Source organism: Juglans regia, chromosome 15 (genome assembly GCF_001411555.2).
Source record: "Juglans regia cultivar Chandler chromosome 15, Walnut 2.0, whole genome shotgun sequence".
NCBI classification, from domain to species: domain Eukaryota; kingdom Viridiplantae; phylum Streptophyta; class Magnoliopsida; order Fagales; family Juglandaceae; genus Juglans; species Juglans regia.
In genome coordinates, this window is record NC_049915.1 from 5841822 (window position 1) to 5856259 (window position 14438).

The 14438-nt window shown below is 37.3% G+C and overlaps 1 protein-coding gene and 1 non-coding gene across 3 annotated transcripts; one reads left to right on the plus strand and one right to left on the minus strand.

The window, feature by feature from the left end:
- Positions 1–1096: 1096 nt before the first annotated feature.
- LOC118344759 lies at positions 1097–1204 on the plus strand. Its single transcript, XR_004798511.1, has one exon. It is a non-coding gene; the product is annotated as a small nucleolar RNA R71 (small nucleolar RNA).
- An 8297-nt stretch (positions 1205–9501) lies between these two features.
- Positions 9502–12226, minus strand: LOC108992305 (BRI1 kinase inhibitor 1-like). Of its 2 annotated transcripts, none has more exons than XM_035685746.1 (2): positions 10566–12226; positions 9502–9790 (listed from the first exon to the last, which is right to left on the minus strand). In XM_035685746.1, exon 1 carries the CDS (start codon positions 11904–11906, stop codon positions 10977–10979), a length of 930 nt encoding a protein of 309 aa, XP_035541639.1. In that variant the 5' UTR covers positions 11907–12226; the 3' UTR covers positions 9502–9790; positions 10566–10976. The 2 variants fall into 2 exon arrangements, with proteins under 2 accessions (XP_035541639.1, XP_035541640.1); XM_035685747.1 differs by having other exon boundaries at positions 10537–12226.
- Positions 12227–14438: the final 2212 nt, after the last annotated feature.

The following is a 14438-nucleotide window of genomic DNA, read 5'->3' on the forward strand; positions in this document are numbered from 1 at the left end:
AGCATCCAACAAAGGTATGTTAATCTTTACTTGTTTAAGAACCTCTAGGATTTCAGCCTGGTTCTTATCCTTGTGTAAGGAAGCCAACCTTGTAGGGAAAGGTGCAGGTGCAGTGCAGTGTTCTTTTCAGCTTCTATGCAAAGTGGGTTAGAGACCTTACCAGTGGTATCTTGTTCAAGGGTGGGATTTTCCAGAGTTTTACCACTCCTCAATGTTGTGACAGCTTTCACTTGTTTCAGACTTGAGTCCTCAACCATTTCTGTTACTTGATGAATTTGGACTTAAGGGTTTGGTTGTGGTTGTGCAGGGAACTTCCATTTCTCCTGCACACTAAAAGTTATTGTTAGCCTTGTTAATGACCCCCTAATATCATTGATAGCTTGTGAGGTTTGATTAGTTATGGTAGCTTGCCCTTGCATGAATTGCTAGAGGTTTGCTACCATTTGATGGATAACTTCCTCAAGGTTTCTCCTCTGTCCAAAAGGTGCTGGTGCACGATATTGGGATGGCCCTTGCCCCACTGGGGCAAAAATGCATACTAGTAAGGCACAGATGCATGAGATGAGGATTGAGCTGGGTGCTTATTCCTCTAGCTAAAATTTGGATGGTTCCTCCACTATGGATTGTAAGTGTTTGAAGATGGACCTGCAAAAAGTTTAGTCACCATGTTAACATCGTTAGTTTGGTCTAAAAGGACTTCTTTAAATGCTGGAATTGTATGGCATTCACTAGTTGGATGCCCTATATCTTCACAAATATTACATTTTGCTGGAACATTTTGGACAGCTTGAACCGCATTTGTTTTATTCACATCTATGGTTTCTACTTTCCTAGAAATCATTGATAACCTAGCATGCAAATCATCAACCTCCCTCAGATTATATTTTCCCCCTCCAATGATGTTTTCTAAAGGCTTAGTTCTATCATATATATCTGAAGTTTTCCAAGATTGAGCATTCTCAGATAGATCATCAAAGCACTCAAAAGCCTCTACTAGTTCTTTGTTAAAAAACTCTCCATTGCACATTGTCTCCACAAATTGCCTCATTTTAGGTTGTAAACCCTCATAAAAAAATTGATGATTCTCCAGTTCTTATACCCATGGTGGGGGCAAGCATTAAGTAGATCCTTGAAGCTCTCCCAACATTGGTAAAAAGTTTCAGTTTCTTTTTGTGCAAAATTCATGATTTTTCGTTTTAATGCATTAGTTATGTGCATAGGGAAGAAAAATTTAAAAAACTCTATTTGCATTTCCTTCCATGTCCCTATGGATCTAGGCATTAAGGAGTTCAACCAAGTTTTGGCTTTATCCTTTAGTGAGAATGGAAATAACTTAAGTCTAATCACCTCTTCAGTGCAGGTTCTATCCATGAATGTGGAATGCACTTCCTCGAATTCTTTGATATGCAAGTATGGGTTCTCAGACTCCATTCCATGGAAATGGGGGTATCAAATGGATCATGCCAGGTTTAAAGTTGAAATTGTTTGCATTCAAGGGTTGGATGATGTATGAGGGTGAACTAGTTCTAACAGGCTGCAAGTAATCTATAAGGGTCCTATTGTGATTGCCTACTTTCCTCTCATCTTGATCTTCCTCAGCTATGGTACTAAGACTTTCAGAAGATAACTCAAATGAGAGTGATTCACAATCTGAGTATATCACAGACTCTGTTCTGACGAAACGAGATGTGTGGTCTCGATTCAAAACAGACATACAAATACCCAACTGACCTCATGCAACAGACACTAGAGGTGTGCAACAACAAGCAACAGATAAGAAAGCTAGGGAATAACAACAAGCAAAAGAAGAGAAAAAATAATAATAATGCAAAGGATTGAATCATATGTCACCAGAGTGTGAAGAGGTTCACAACTCAAACACACATCCTCAGTACAGCATGGTTGTTCTGTAAATTGCCTTCAATCCCCGGCAAAGGTACCAAAAACTTGTCTCTTCAATTCAAGTGTCTCCCAACTGCAGAAGATATGAAGTTGTTTCTAGGAAGAGTACCAAGGTCTATTTCACAGGGATTAAAGATTTTCAAAGAACTAAACCAAGGTGTTTTAAAATGAGAATGCTTATTCTTTCAATAACGCTTAAACTTTGCAGTTTCAATAGGAAAAAAAAAACTAAAAACAACTTTTTCGATATCTAAGGGAACTTTTCAAACACTTAGGTTGTGGGTTCCTTCTCACAAATTGGTTTCACAAGGAGGGTTAGAATTTTTCAATTTTCTTCAAACATTATTTCAGTCACGAACAAAATGTTTGGCTAATACATATGATTCATGCTCAAGTTAAACTCCGAAATACCTCCATCAAATTAATACCAAACTATCGTTAAGTGTGCTAACAAAAACCAAAGTCTCACAAGAACTAAGAATACACCGTGTCCTTCAATCAACGATGGATCAAGGATAGGTAAGTAAGCTCTGGAATAGCATCATATAATAGCTGATAAGAAAACTTTCTGGATACTACTTGTTAAGCACAATGGAAATCACAAACCCTAGGAAACTCAAACTGTTCAAAGAAATCTCGAGCCTAAGTTTTAGAAATTACTTGCACATAGTGTGCTGGTGAACAATGAAAGAAAAACCAAAAAACATCATCAAATAAGATTCAGAGGAAAAATGAAAAACAAAAGCACAAGAGGATTTTCCCAAAATCTGCACTGCCCAAGGACTCCTCTCACACGAATATTTCCCCTTCTCATGCTTTCTCCCGAACCGTTGCTCCACTTCTCTCCCGAATATTCCATGAGTTGGTTATCCCCTCCTGTTCCGTGCGGTTCATCGCTGGAGGCTAGGGCTGGAAAAGAAAACAAAGAAAGAGAGAACAAGAGAGGGAGAGAGATTTCAGTGAACACATAGAATAAATTTAAGAATTATTTTTTTCTTCCGTGTCCTCGTGTAAAACTCTTTTCCTTTTAGTCATGCATCAAAGTTTCCTACTTTCCTTTTAATGTATTAAACCAGCATGTAACATGATTTTGTTCTAAATTGCCTCAACTTTATGCTTATTTACTACATTATTGACACTCTATCAAGGGGGATAAGGTGGAGGGTGGGGAATGGAAAGGAGATAAAAATATGGGGTCAGAAATGGTTGCCAACTCCTGTGACTTTTTGTGAGCAATCTCCTATCAGCTTGTTGAATGCAGAATCTCGAGTAAGTGAGCTCATTGATGAAGAAAAAAGAGAATGGAAACTTGAGCTTATTAACAGTATTTTCCAAAGGGAAGAAGTAGAAGTAATTAGTTTTGATCCAATAAGCAAACTGGGAGGTGAGGATAAACGTTTTAGGGGTTTGACTAGACATGGGAAAGTTACAGTAAGGAGTGCATATTATAGTGAGATGTTGAGATTGAATGAGAAAGAGGGAGAGGCTTCAGAAGAGAAAAGGGAGTAGAAACATTGGTAACAAATATGAGAACGGGATATATCATGGGTTTGTAAACAATTCCTCTGGAAAGCAGTGAGCAATAATCCACCTACGAGGGGAAATTTGTATATAAGGAGAGTGGTTGAGAACCCTATGTGTCCGTTGTGGTTAAGTGAAAAAGAGACTGTGTCCCATGTACTATGGAGTTGTCTAGCTACAGGGGATGTATGGGTAGAAAGAGGGATTCCAGTGCATAAGTGGCAAGTAGATGGGAGGGATTTTAAGCAACTATGGGTGGAGATGTATGAATGCCTCACGAAGGATAAGTTGGAGTAAGTATTGGTGATTATGAATAAAATATGGTAGAGAAGAAACACTTTTATATTTGAGAATAAATTTTCAAGCCCAAGGAGGGTAGTGCAGGGGCAATAACAGGCCTAAAGGCTTTTCAGGAGGCTAATAATAGGGTGAATGATGAGCTAAGAAGGGATGTTACTTATAAAAGGGAGCAAAAATGGAAGAAGCCCTAAGGAAACAAATGCAAAATCAACTTTGATGCATCTCTGGACATGAAGAATCAGAAGATTGGAAAAGGAATAATTGCCAGAAATCATGAAAGGGAAATTTTGGCTACTATGTGCTCCCAAATGAGGTATGTGACTTCTCCTTTTTTAGCTAATCGCCATGCACTGTGGAGATCAACTGTGGAGATCAATGGATTTTTGTGAGGAATTGGGATTGGGGGAGACTATCTTTGAAGGGGATGCAAAAGAAATGATTGATGCAGTAATGTCTAAAGCAGCAAATGAATTGAGCAAGGGTCAAGTGGTTCAAGATCTCAGGACAAGATTAAAGTTGAATTCAAGATGGACTTTAGCTTTTATACATATGTAGGGGAATGAAGTAGCACATACGTTAGCAAAATTGGTTGTAAAGGGGGATAGGGAAATATGTTGGATAGAAGAAGGACCACAACAGATAGAACATTTAATTGTAAAGGAAAAAGAATGTATTGAGCCGAGTATATAATGAAAAGAAAAGTATGGTTCTTTAAAAAAAAAAAAAAAAAGATGCACTTTTATTAAAAAAGAGTAATTATGTAAACAATTTTTAACTATATTGTATCATATAATAGGAAAACAATATTATTATGTTATCTATATTCTAAATAGCCCATATATTTTTATTACAATAATTAGCCCATATTTGCAAGCTCTGCGCACTCTCATTTTTTTTAAAAAAATGAAACCCATTATTAAAAAATAATTTTTTAATGTAAACTTTAAATCTGTCCATTTTTTTCGAAGAGATTGTGCAAAACTTGCACACTCTTAAACCGTATAAATCATTTTCTTTTTCAAATGTCTATACTAGCCTCTCAAGTAGTTAATTTGAAATTTTTTAAATTTCTGTAAATAAATATTAAAGGAAGGCAGGTTATAGCCATTCTCCTTTCTACTTTCGTTTGTCCATAATTGGATCATGAATAACATAATACTACCTGGAAGTCCGAGAACAAAAATGTTGATATCTGATCCTAGAATATGATAATAACATTTGATTATTGTCTCTGTTTCCCTTTTTGTTTGGCTTATTATTTTTTTATTGGCAGTGGAGGTCCAAGAACAAAGTCTCGACTAATCTCAAAGGTGGACAGACCATCAGCAAGGAATTTCTCATAAATGCACCTTAAGTAATTGAAGGAAAAGTTTTCCAATTCGATGGCCCCTAGAAATTGTTTGCACCTAAGAGGATTTAAACCTTAAACCTAAAGAGCACATACCACCAAGACCAAGGTTTTTACCACTTGAGTCAGCCCCTAGGAATTGTTTTTGCTTATTATTAACATATCATCATTTAGAAATTTAAAAAAAAATAAAAAAAAAATTGATACATGGGGGAGGGGGGATTCAATTCTTGGTTCTCTTAATAAGAAACCAAAGTGTTGTGAATTGGTCAGACCTTGGCAACATTTAGATATAAATAAAGAATATCCATTAATATTAATTGTGAGGTTTTTTTAAGCTTTTATTTCTTAATTTAATATTTCATTAAAAGATGATAATTCATGTCACACAAAATGGAACACTCTATGGTTTAACATGATATATGGTTTAATAGCAAAGAAGAGGGGAAAAAAAGAAAAAAAAAAAAAAAAAAAAACAACAACAACAACAACATGATAGCTTAATCACCAGAAAAAGGTCTTTTGAATGGGCCCTACAGGATGTACAGCTCAATTTTGTCCAGACCTACCTCACTCCTGCGACCAACTGCCTACACGCGCCCCACCACACAACCTCCCAACCAACGATCTATTAGGACGAAGCGAAACTGCAGCAAAAATCTCCGCGCTTGACCCTCATGCACAGCTTGTTCACCGCGTGCCTACCATGCTCCACCTCACCATAATGTGTCTAACGGCTACACGTGTTGTACTAGTAGTTTCGCCACCTCAATATCTTTTAGATCTAACCCACCCCATTTCATAATCATCGGCGCATGGTCTCCACAAGCCGTCACAGGCGAAACTCGATCAACCACAATCCAAGTCATTCAATGCCAGTCTTCCTACTATGTTTTTCGCTTTTCCTAATCGTTGATCTTGAGGTAGGAAATATGGGTCTCTTTAAGAAACATCTTAGGATAACAAACTGCAGCGCACCTTCAACATCCATTGCCTCCAACGATGACATCACAGTTCGCATAGCTATGCAAACTGTAAAAAAACTGTCATTTAAGACAGTGTCATCTTTGTAGGGTATGGGCGGTGACCAAGTTTTTGGTCCCAAAATTCTTCTTATTTTATTTATTTTTTACTTTTGCAATGTGATTATTGTATTGGGATATTTGTTGAGGAACCTCATTCCTTCTCATATATCTTGTTTTTCTTACGTTAATGATATATATGTTTGATTAGGGGAAAAAAGAAATGAGCCCCACAGAAAAAGGTCTATGGTTGGGAAAGAGAAATTCTGGTTGCTAAATCCAATGCCATTGATAAGTATACAGTATTTGCAGCTCCTGAAATAAACTTCAATTACAAGTGTGCCTTCCACCTGGTCGGTTGTTGTGCCCTTTATACTCTTTCATGGATTTCGAGTGGTGGTTCAAAGGGAAAAAAAAGCTTTAATCTGAGTGGGGTTTTGATCTGGTGGAATAGTAGAGATATAAATTTTATTTGCAAGTGAGTTTACTAATAAATAAAACGCATCATTAATGTGAATGTCTGACACATTAGATGGGTAACTCTTTCGTATTTTCTTAAAAAAAAAATGATAAATTTAGCATCCACGTAAAAGAAATCAACCTTTTAACAATATACTCCACTTTTTGTTTAAATGAGTGTACGATATTTGCACACTCTAAGACTGTATCTAATATTACTTTTTGTTTTTATAGTGGTTGCTGTGAGTGCCCATGGTTTGATAAATAAATGAAGTACAAAGATTTCACAGACAAAGATGCTTAGGTCGAAGTTAATATGTGAAATCCACTATAATGGTGTTTGATACTCAATCTCAAAGTACTTCCATAGAGCTCTATATATGTTGCAGCGGAGATAGAAAAAGCATTATCTTGAGAGATGTTAACGATTATGTGAAGGGTCCTGACTCCTGAGAAAGACTCAATCGATTGCACCCATCATTACATCTTGGCATCCCTTCTTATCTATATATATAGATATATATATATATATATATATATATATATCATTGTCAAAATCCAAAACATAGCACTACATGACTTTGTGTCCATCACATGCACATTTGATTCTACGTAATTAATGTAAATCATGTGTCATTCTTGTACACTGTTTCTTTTTATACACTCTGCAGCCCATCAATTCATGAGACCCACGGCTTCCTTTAATCCCGTCCACACTTTCCCTTTTCAAAGCCCTGATTACACTGCATAATGATTAGAAAAGGTTTATTTTATCTTTTTTTTTTAAGCAAGCATTTCATAAATAAACTAAGCAGTAATCACAGCCCTCAACAAGCATCCCAAAACCAACACATACAACACATGAAAAATAGAACAAAGGGATCTGGGGCTAAAGATTTGACTCCCACCCATTTCTCACAAAGGGAAAGCCGCTTGAAATGATTTTTATATAGTCTAATAAACAGACTATAAAACTACAACTAGAAGTCATAGTGGATTATTGTGTGCTACATTTTGCTAGTCTGGACTGGCTGAATGAGACTTTCATGATGATCACTTTATCTTGATCTTTGGTTAGAAAAAACGGAAACATAGAGAAATAGCAACCGGAAGATGGGTCGGTTCGCCAGCAAATGATCGACACTAGCTATGGAAGAGTGTGTAGGTCATGCACCACTTTTGGAAAAAAGGTGAAAGTCAGATCTAAGAGATCCGAAGCCGCTAACCCCGATGGTGCCACTCATGGCAGCGGCAGACTCCCCATGGTGTGGTAGTGCGTGAAACTCATGTGAGACGTGTAGGTCATGCGCAGTGTGAGCCGCGCGTGAGATTTACACACCACTCTTTTGGTCTGTTTCTTCTGTCGTTCGACAGATTGGCAGCTGGAGAATCTGGTGGTGGGGCGCATGGCTGCATAGGAGGCTAATAGGTAGCAGATCAACACATCTCAGTGCTATGGATGGAAAATAAAAGAAAATTCGAAAAAAAAAAAAAACAATGGACAGGGGAGGGTGGGCGATGGGAGGGTTATACCGATCTACTGGAAGAGAGAAACAAAATCGCCTGGAAGAGAAAGTTCACTCCCAGACCTACGACATTGAAGCAAAGTTTCTGATTAGAAAAGGTTTAAGTTCTTTTTCATTTTTTTTCCTTTATTTTCTCTTAAGGGGATTCATTCCCTTGAGGTCAATAACTGCTATATTGACTGATGTGAGGATTCATTAAGCACATATATAACCTACATTACCAATATAGTGAGCAATGATGAAACTGCTCCCACCCTTTTAATATTATTGACAGTTTTGAACCTAGCTTTGTGATTGAGTAATGATACTCTTTTTCGTGAATGAGTAATAATATGTACAAATTTTAAATAGATAAGTTATACATAGCCTTTTTGTAAAAAGGTAAGCTCAACTATGAAAAAGTGTAAAAAAATCATTTCTTTTTTAGTGGGACCCACTTTTTTACAAATGATCTATGCGAGACTTGTTTATTTAAAATTTATACCTAACATTACACATTGTGAATTTATCATCTCTAATCACACTAGTTGAAATCAGCTTTCCGTATTAACTACTTGAATGAAAAACTATTTGAAATAAAATTTAAGATGAAGAACATCATTTTCTCTATTAATTTGTCTCTCTTAATATATATTACAAAATAAGATGTATTTGGCAAAGAAGAGCACTTACTGGATTTAAAAAGCTAGGTATGATTTGATTCCTAGCCTACAGCTGAAAGCGTTTATGTGGGTAGATATACACATTAGTTGGCATTGATATCAACTAACTCCTGCCATGGCCCATTAATCTCCCAACACCTACATGAGAGAAGTACTGTAAAACTACAATAATACTTCTTCAGACAGACAAACCAGGAAAAAAAAAAAAGGTATTTTTTAATTCTAGTTGGGATGCTTGGATACATCTTCCAAATGAGAAAAGTTGCAATCGTGAATTGTGCAATTACTGCGTAATTGCTTTGAAAAAAGTGAATAAAATATAGGATCTATATGAAAAAAATTAATTTTTTAATAGTAGACCCCACTCTTTTTCAAAGCGATTACGCGGCGTTTACGCACTTCACGGTTGTATGTAGAATTACTCCCTTCAAATATATGTAAGTCTGCTGTATTATATTTCCTACATGGGGTTTTAAACTTTGGTGGATTCTGTCAAAATAAATATTCAAAAGAATGCTTTTATTACAACTTAGTTGTTTATTGTATATAAATAAAAAAATTTAATCTCCATGGAGATTTTCAGGACTCATGAAACAGTTGAGCAGGCATCTGATTCCTCAAATGGTTTGAGATAAACTTGAAGGTTCATCAAACCCAGTTAATAGAGTTTACCTTGCAAGCATTGAAAACAAGAAAGCAACCCTTTTTTGGGCAACCAAATTCCTATTAGAAAAGAATAACTACATTGGTGCATGGCCCAGAGTATTAATAGCAGAAATACACCATGCAACTACCAAATACATGAATAAACCCAACCTCTTCTTATTACACTACAGCCAATCAAATCAACAGTAGACCCATGGAGGCATTCTGACACCCATTTACATCAACATTCATGCAGTTCTCTTCAGCATAAACAGAAAATGGATACAGTTTGGCCATCCACAAAGCCCAGGATTGATGGACCTCTCCTTAACAGCAAGTTGCAGCACACCCATAAAACTGTCATGCATAATAGCAAAGCATAGTCCACCATGCCCTGAAGTACACCTGATGGTACCAATAAATGCATCAGAACCAGCATCAAAAAACATATTACAACACAAATTCTTTCAATTATCCTGGAGAAGTACTGCATATATTGTTGGAAATCCGCCCCAAGATGTCACAACTCACAAGCCATGTATTTTTTAGAGCAAACACATCCCTCGATTGACATATTCCTCACCCAAAACAATATATCTCACTCCACTTTTTTCTCAACTGGTTAAAGAAAGTCTGGAGCTCCTTTCCATCCAAATAGATTATAGACAGCAGCAGCAGCAACCATGAATTTAATGGTTTAGTGCTTTAAACACTGGCCATTGAAATTAGCTGCCAGCCATTGTCCTGTTTCTATCCGGTTTTTCACTCTTGGGATATAAAGCTTGGCAGATAGGTAAAACCAGATTTTCACAGAGAAGGAATAAGAAGGAAAAAAAAAAGTGCTCGAGATTTTCCTCTTCTGCGTCACAAAAGAAACATTTAACATGCTGAATTAGATAAACTTCACAAAGTCTCTCCTGCAAGTTAAGTCTCCCTCTGATGGCAAAACCATGGTAGTGATAGGGTTACTACCCTTTTACTACCTATTTATTTATTTTTTTATTATTTTCTTTTAAGTATTTTTTTAACATCCTTAATCGTTAAGAAAAAATTAAAAATATATATAATTTTATTAATAATCACTTCCTTAACCAAGTAAAAAAAAAATAAATACAAAAAAAATAGTAAATGGATTGTAGGATGATACTAACCCTATCATTTTCCTAGAATAAAAGCATACCACTAAAGCTTGATGCCAATCAAATCGAGGGCCTCTATATCAAATCAGGTTGCGTGCACTCTCAACGGAAGAGATACCATTCTGGGTAGCTGTCCACCAAACCTGGTACCAAAGAGGTATTGGGTTTGAAATCAGGGGAAGCATTTGTCGTGAGTTCCCTCGATTCTAGAGAATTCAACGAAGGCCAATTCCAAGAAGCACCAAAAACATTAATCTCCGCTACTTTTACCTTGTCTCCCATGCGATAACTGTTTAAAAAACTTCTGCATAATCTCCTTTACTCAGTGTCTTTTCAAACTCTTCAAATATATACTTCTATTTATATAACACAAACGTCCCTGATTGGGAAGAAAAAAAAAACACAAACGTCCCTGTAATAATCGAACTTAGAATGGAAATTGAAATATCAATCTAATCTAAGCTTTTGATTTTCTCTTCCTTCGAAATTGAATTCTTGCAATGAGCAATCGCAGCTTGAATAGCTGCCTGCAACTCTTCCATGGTGCTGTCACTAGTAGAAGAAGGAAGCGCTGCAGTTGCTACAAGAAGACCACTATTTTTTGGAGATGTCCTCATTGACGCTGGTGCTGAAAACTCTTCTCTTCTTCCTCCTAACTCTTGCTTATTTCTCATGCTCAGGTCACCTGAAAACGAATACGGTTGGCGACGTAATCGGATATTCTCTCCTCTCCTTCTGAAGAACATTAATGGACGGAACATCCTCACGTACCTCCTCAATACATGACTCACATCGAACCTCAGCTTCCTCTTGTGTTTCTCCTTATCTTTCCTCTCTGTAACTTCAGGCCCCCTTTGCCGTCTTGCCAGCCCAAATAACGAGAAAGTCTTCGACTTGATTCTTCCCATTGTTTCCCCAAAGTTACGTTTAAAGTGGTTGCTTCTGTTAAGGTTGTTGGTGATGCTGTTCCCATTTCTGGTGCTGCAGCTGTTGCTGTCTTTATTGGGATCTTGCTCATCCAATGAGCCTCTGATTGGGAGGCTGAAGCTGTCCAAGTTATTAGTAGAGGAGCGAGGAGAGACAGGGAGGTGAGCGAGGAGGCGGAGAGGAAGCAGGTGGCCATGGAAGAAAATGTCATCTGCCGGAGACAAATCAGCTGCAAATGAAGGTGGCAAATTGGTTTTATCATGGATTGGTGTTGAGGAAGAGTGGAGAGAGATTGTGAAGGAGAATTCATGGGATGGAGAGGAGGATGCTGAAGGTGGTGATACAGGAGATGTTGGTGACTGTTGCTTTGCTGCTATGGCTTCTTTTCCTTCTTGTTTTGACTTCCTATCTTCCTGATGCTTGTCTACTAATTTCACTCTGGTGTTTCTGTCCATAACTCAAAAGATTATTCTGCAGACAGATACTAAGATCTGGAACTCTATCCGAAATACTCTCACTTTTAGTTTTCGATTCTATGGATGTTAGCAAACCTTTGGAGAGGGATAAAGGGATCAGAAAGCAGTGGAGAGAGAGAGAGAGACTCTTGTCAGTCTTTTTGTGCAGAAAATTTCATCATACATTCACCTATTGTCATGCATTTATCTGTTGGTGATGTAGATGAAGGTTGTGGTGACCATCATACCATCTAAGTGAAACGTGAAGAAATGATAAAATTTGATTATGTGTAAAAAAGAAGTTGGTGGGTCCTCGAATCTAACTTCTCTCTAGATGTTGGGGTCTTGATATCTTCTCTCTAGATGTTGGGGTCTTGATATGGAAAATGAGATTACAAATTTCCAATTGTGCCAAAAGTTGGATTAGGTTTGATTTGTTTAGCGAGTGAAAAAGGTAACCAAAGAAGTTTGAATGCACACCCATTTTTCAAAAGGTATCTAGCGACTATATTGGGAAATGTGTTTTTTTAGTTTTATGTGTTACTGAGCACAATCTTAGGAGACATGAATAATGTGACCAAATGTAGTTGGGCTTTTTTTTTCAAATGTAGTTGGGCATACTTACACAAAGGTGATGTGACTCGAGGACTTGTTGAGTCTTTAAGAGCATTTTTGGGAAAATATAAATTGACCTCTCATTCTATTTCATTTTTTAAATAAACACAATATTAAATATTAAGATCTTGATGTAGAGGATCTGAGTCTGATGATGTTAAGCTGGGAGACTCGACGCAAATAGCACTAGACTACAGCAAGAAGGCAAATCAGAACAAAACCCGCAAGAAAATGTGAAGATTCCTCAGTTCAATCCTCGGTTAGGCGAGGAAAGGTTGGCATTCCTCGGTTGGGTGAGGAAAGGGGAGTGACATCGCACATGTGTCAATAGTTTGGTCATAACTTTAGCTACATATATAAGAATCTCGCATATGACCCCAATTGAGAAAGCTATCTTCAACACAAACGTTACGGTCATCACGCTATGCCTGGTGGTCCTCGTTTTGACCCAAAATCAAGCCTTTTCACTCTGAATCATCATTTAAGCTATTGTTTCTGTTTTAAGTCATTTTTCTTTTATGATAATGTTTATTTTAAAGAACGGTTTTATTCCGAATTTTTAGCTAGATACTTATCTTATTCTATATTTTATTATTTGTCCACATTTGAAATTTTGCTTTATTTTCTTTAGCTATTTAAGCCCAGCTTGTGGTCTTCAGAACATATATTCGATTTTTATAAAGAAACCAATCTCAAAGTTTTCTCTCTATTTACCGTTTTCTTAATTGCAATCTCTAATTTCCATTACTTAGCTAGCCGTCAGAATAATTCTTATTCTGCTCCAGCGTTAATGGGCACCAAAGCATTAGTATTTTCATGAGGTGATTTATCATCAGTTTTCATGACTAGTGGTAGAGGTCATGGTCGGCGTGGGTAGGTTCCGATTAAGGAAGTTCATCACTGCAATCGTAACATACAAGACACAATGATTGCAGATTTGTAGAGGCAAATAGTAGAATTATCCCCACAGCTAGAGGAGAAAAACCTGGAGGGTCAAATGTATGATCCAATTAGGGTTGTACATCGATAGGTTCGGTGTAGGTTTCGGCACAAAACCGAGACACCACCAACGTCTGCCATGGGTCTATTGAACTGGCCGAAACCGTGGGTTAGGGAGAAAAAACCTATCATATCGGTCTCAACGTGCATCGGTGCCGTTCTATTATATACCCCTAGATCCCTAGATCCAATATTCTAACTCTAATTTTGAGAACCCATATCACAATTGTGCTCCATTTCAGGAGGAGCGAGGTGGAGACCTAGGCTTCAAAGTTGATCTACCGAAATTTTCTGATAATCTGCAGGCTAAGTTCGTCAACTGGTTGCATGAGGTGGAGCATATATTTGATTACAAACATATCCCATATCATATGAAAGTGAAGTTGGTTGCCATTAAGTTGAACGGCTGAGCGTCTGCCTGGTTGAAGCAATCTCGAGAGTGACAGGGTAAGGCCAAGATTGGCGATTGGGAGAAGATGAAGGGTCACTTTTTTTTCATTCAAATATACTCAAATGTTTCAACGACTTCACATATTAAGGTAGGGGCAAGATCCGTTAATGATTACAATGAGGAATTCTATCAGTTGGTGGCTCGGAATGATCTTTCTGAGACTAAAGAGCAAATGGTGGCACTATATTTGGGTGGTTTGTGGCATCCTTTGTAAGACGTCCTCAACCTTTATTCTCTATGGATTGTTTTTTAGGTCATCAATGTGCTATAATCGTGAAAAGTAGCAAACTAGGCTACTGACGCCTAGAGGAGATCAAAACACATGAGGGGGGCCATCCACGAGATACTCAGGCTTGCTCTGCAGACAACTCAAGGTCAAAGTTTGAGCGCCACTAATATTCAGTGTTTCATATGTGGAAAGTCCGGTTATAAGGCAACTGAATGTAGAAAGTCTGCTAATCAGAAGG

Excerpts from the sequence above, each read along its gene's own strand:
- LOC108992305 (XM_035685746.1), bottom strand. The coding sequence starts at position 11,906 with ATGGACAGAAACACCAGAGTGAAATTAGTAGACAAGCATCAGGAAGAT.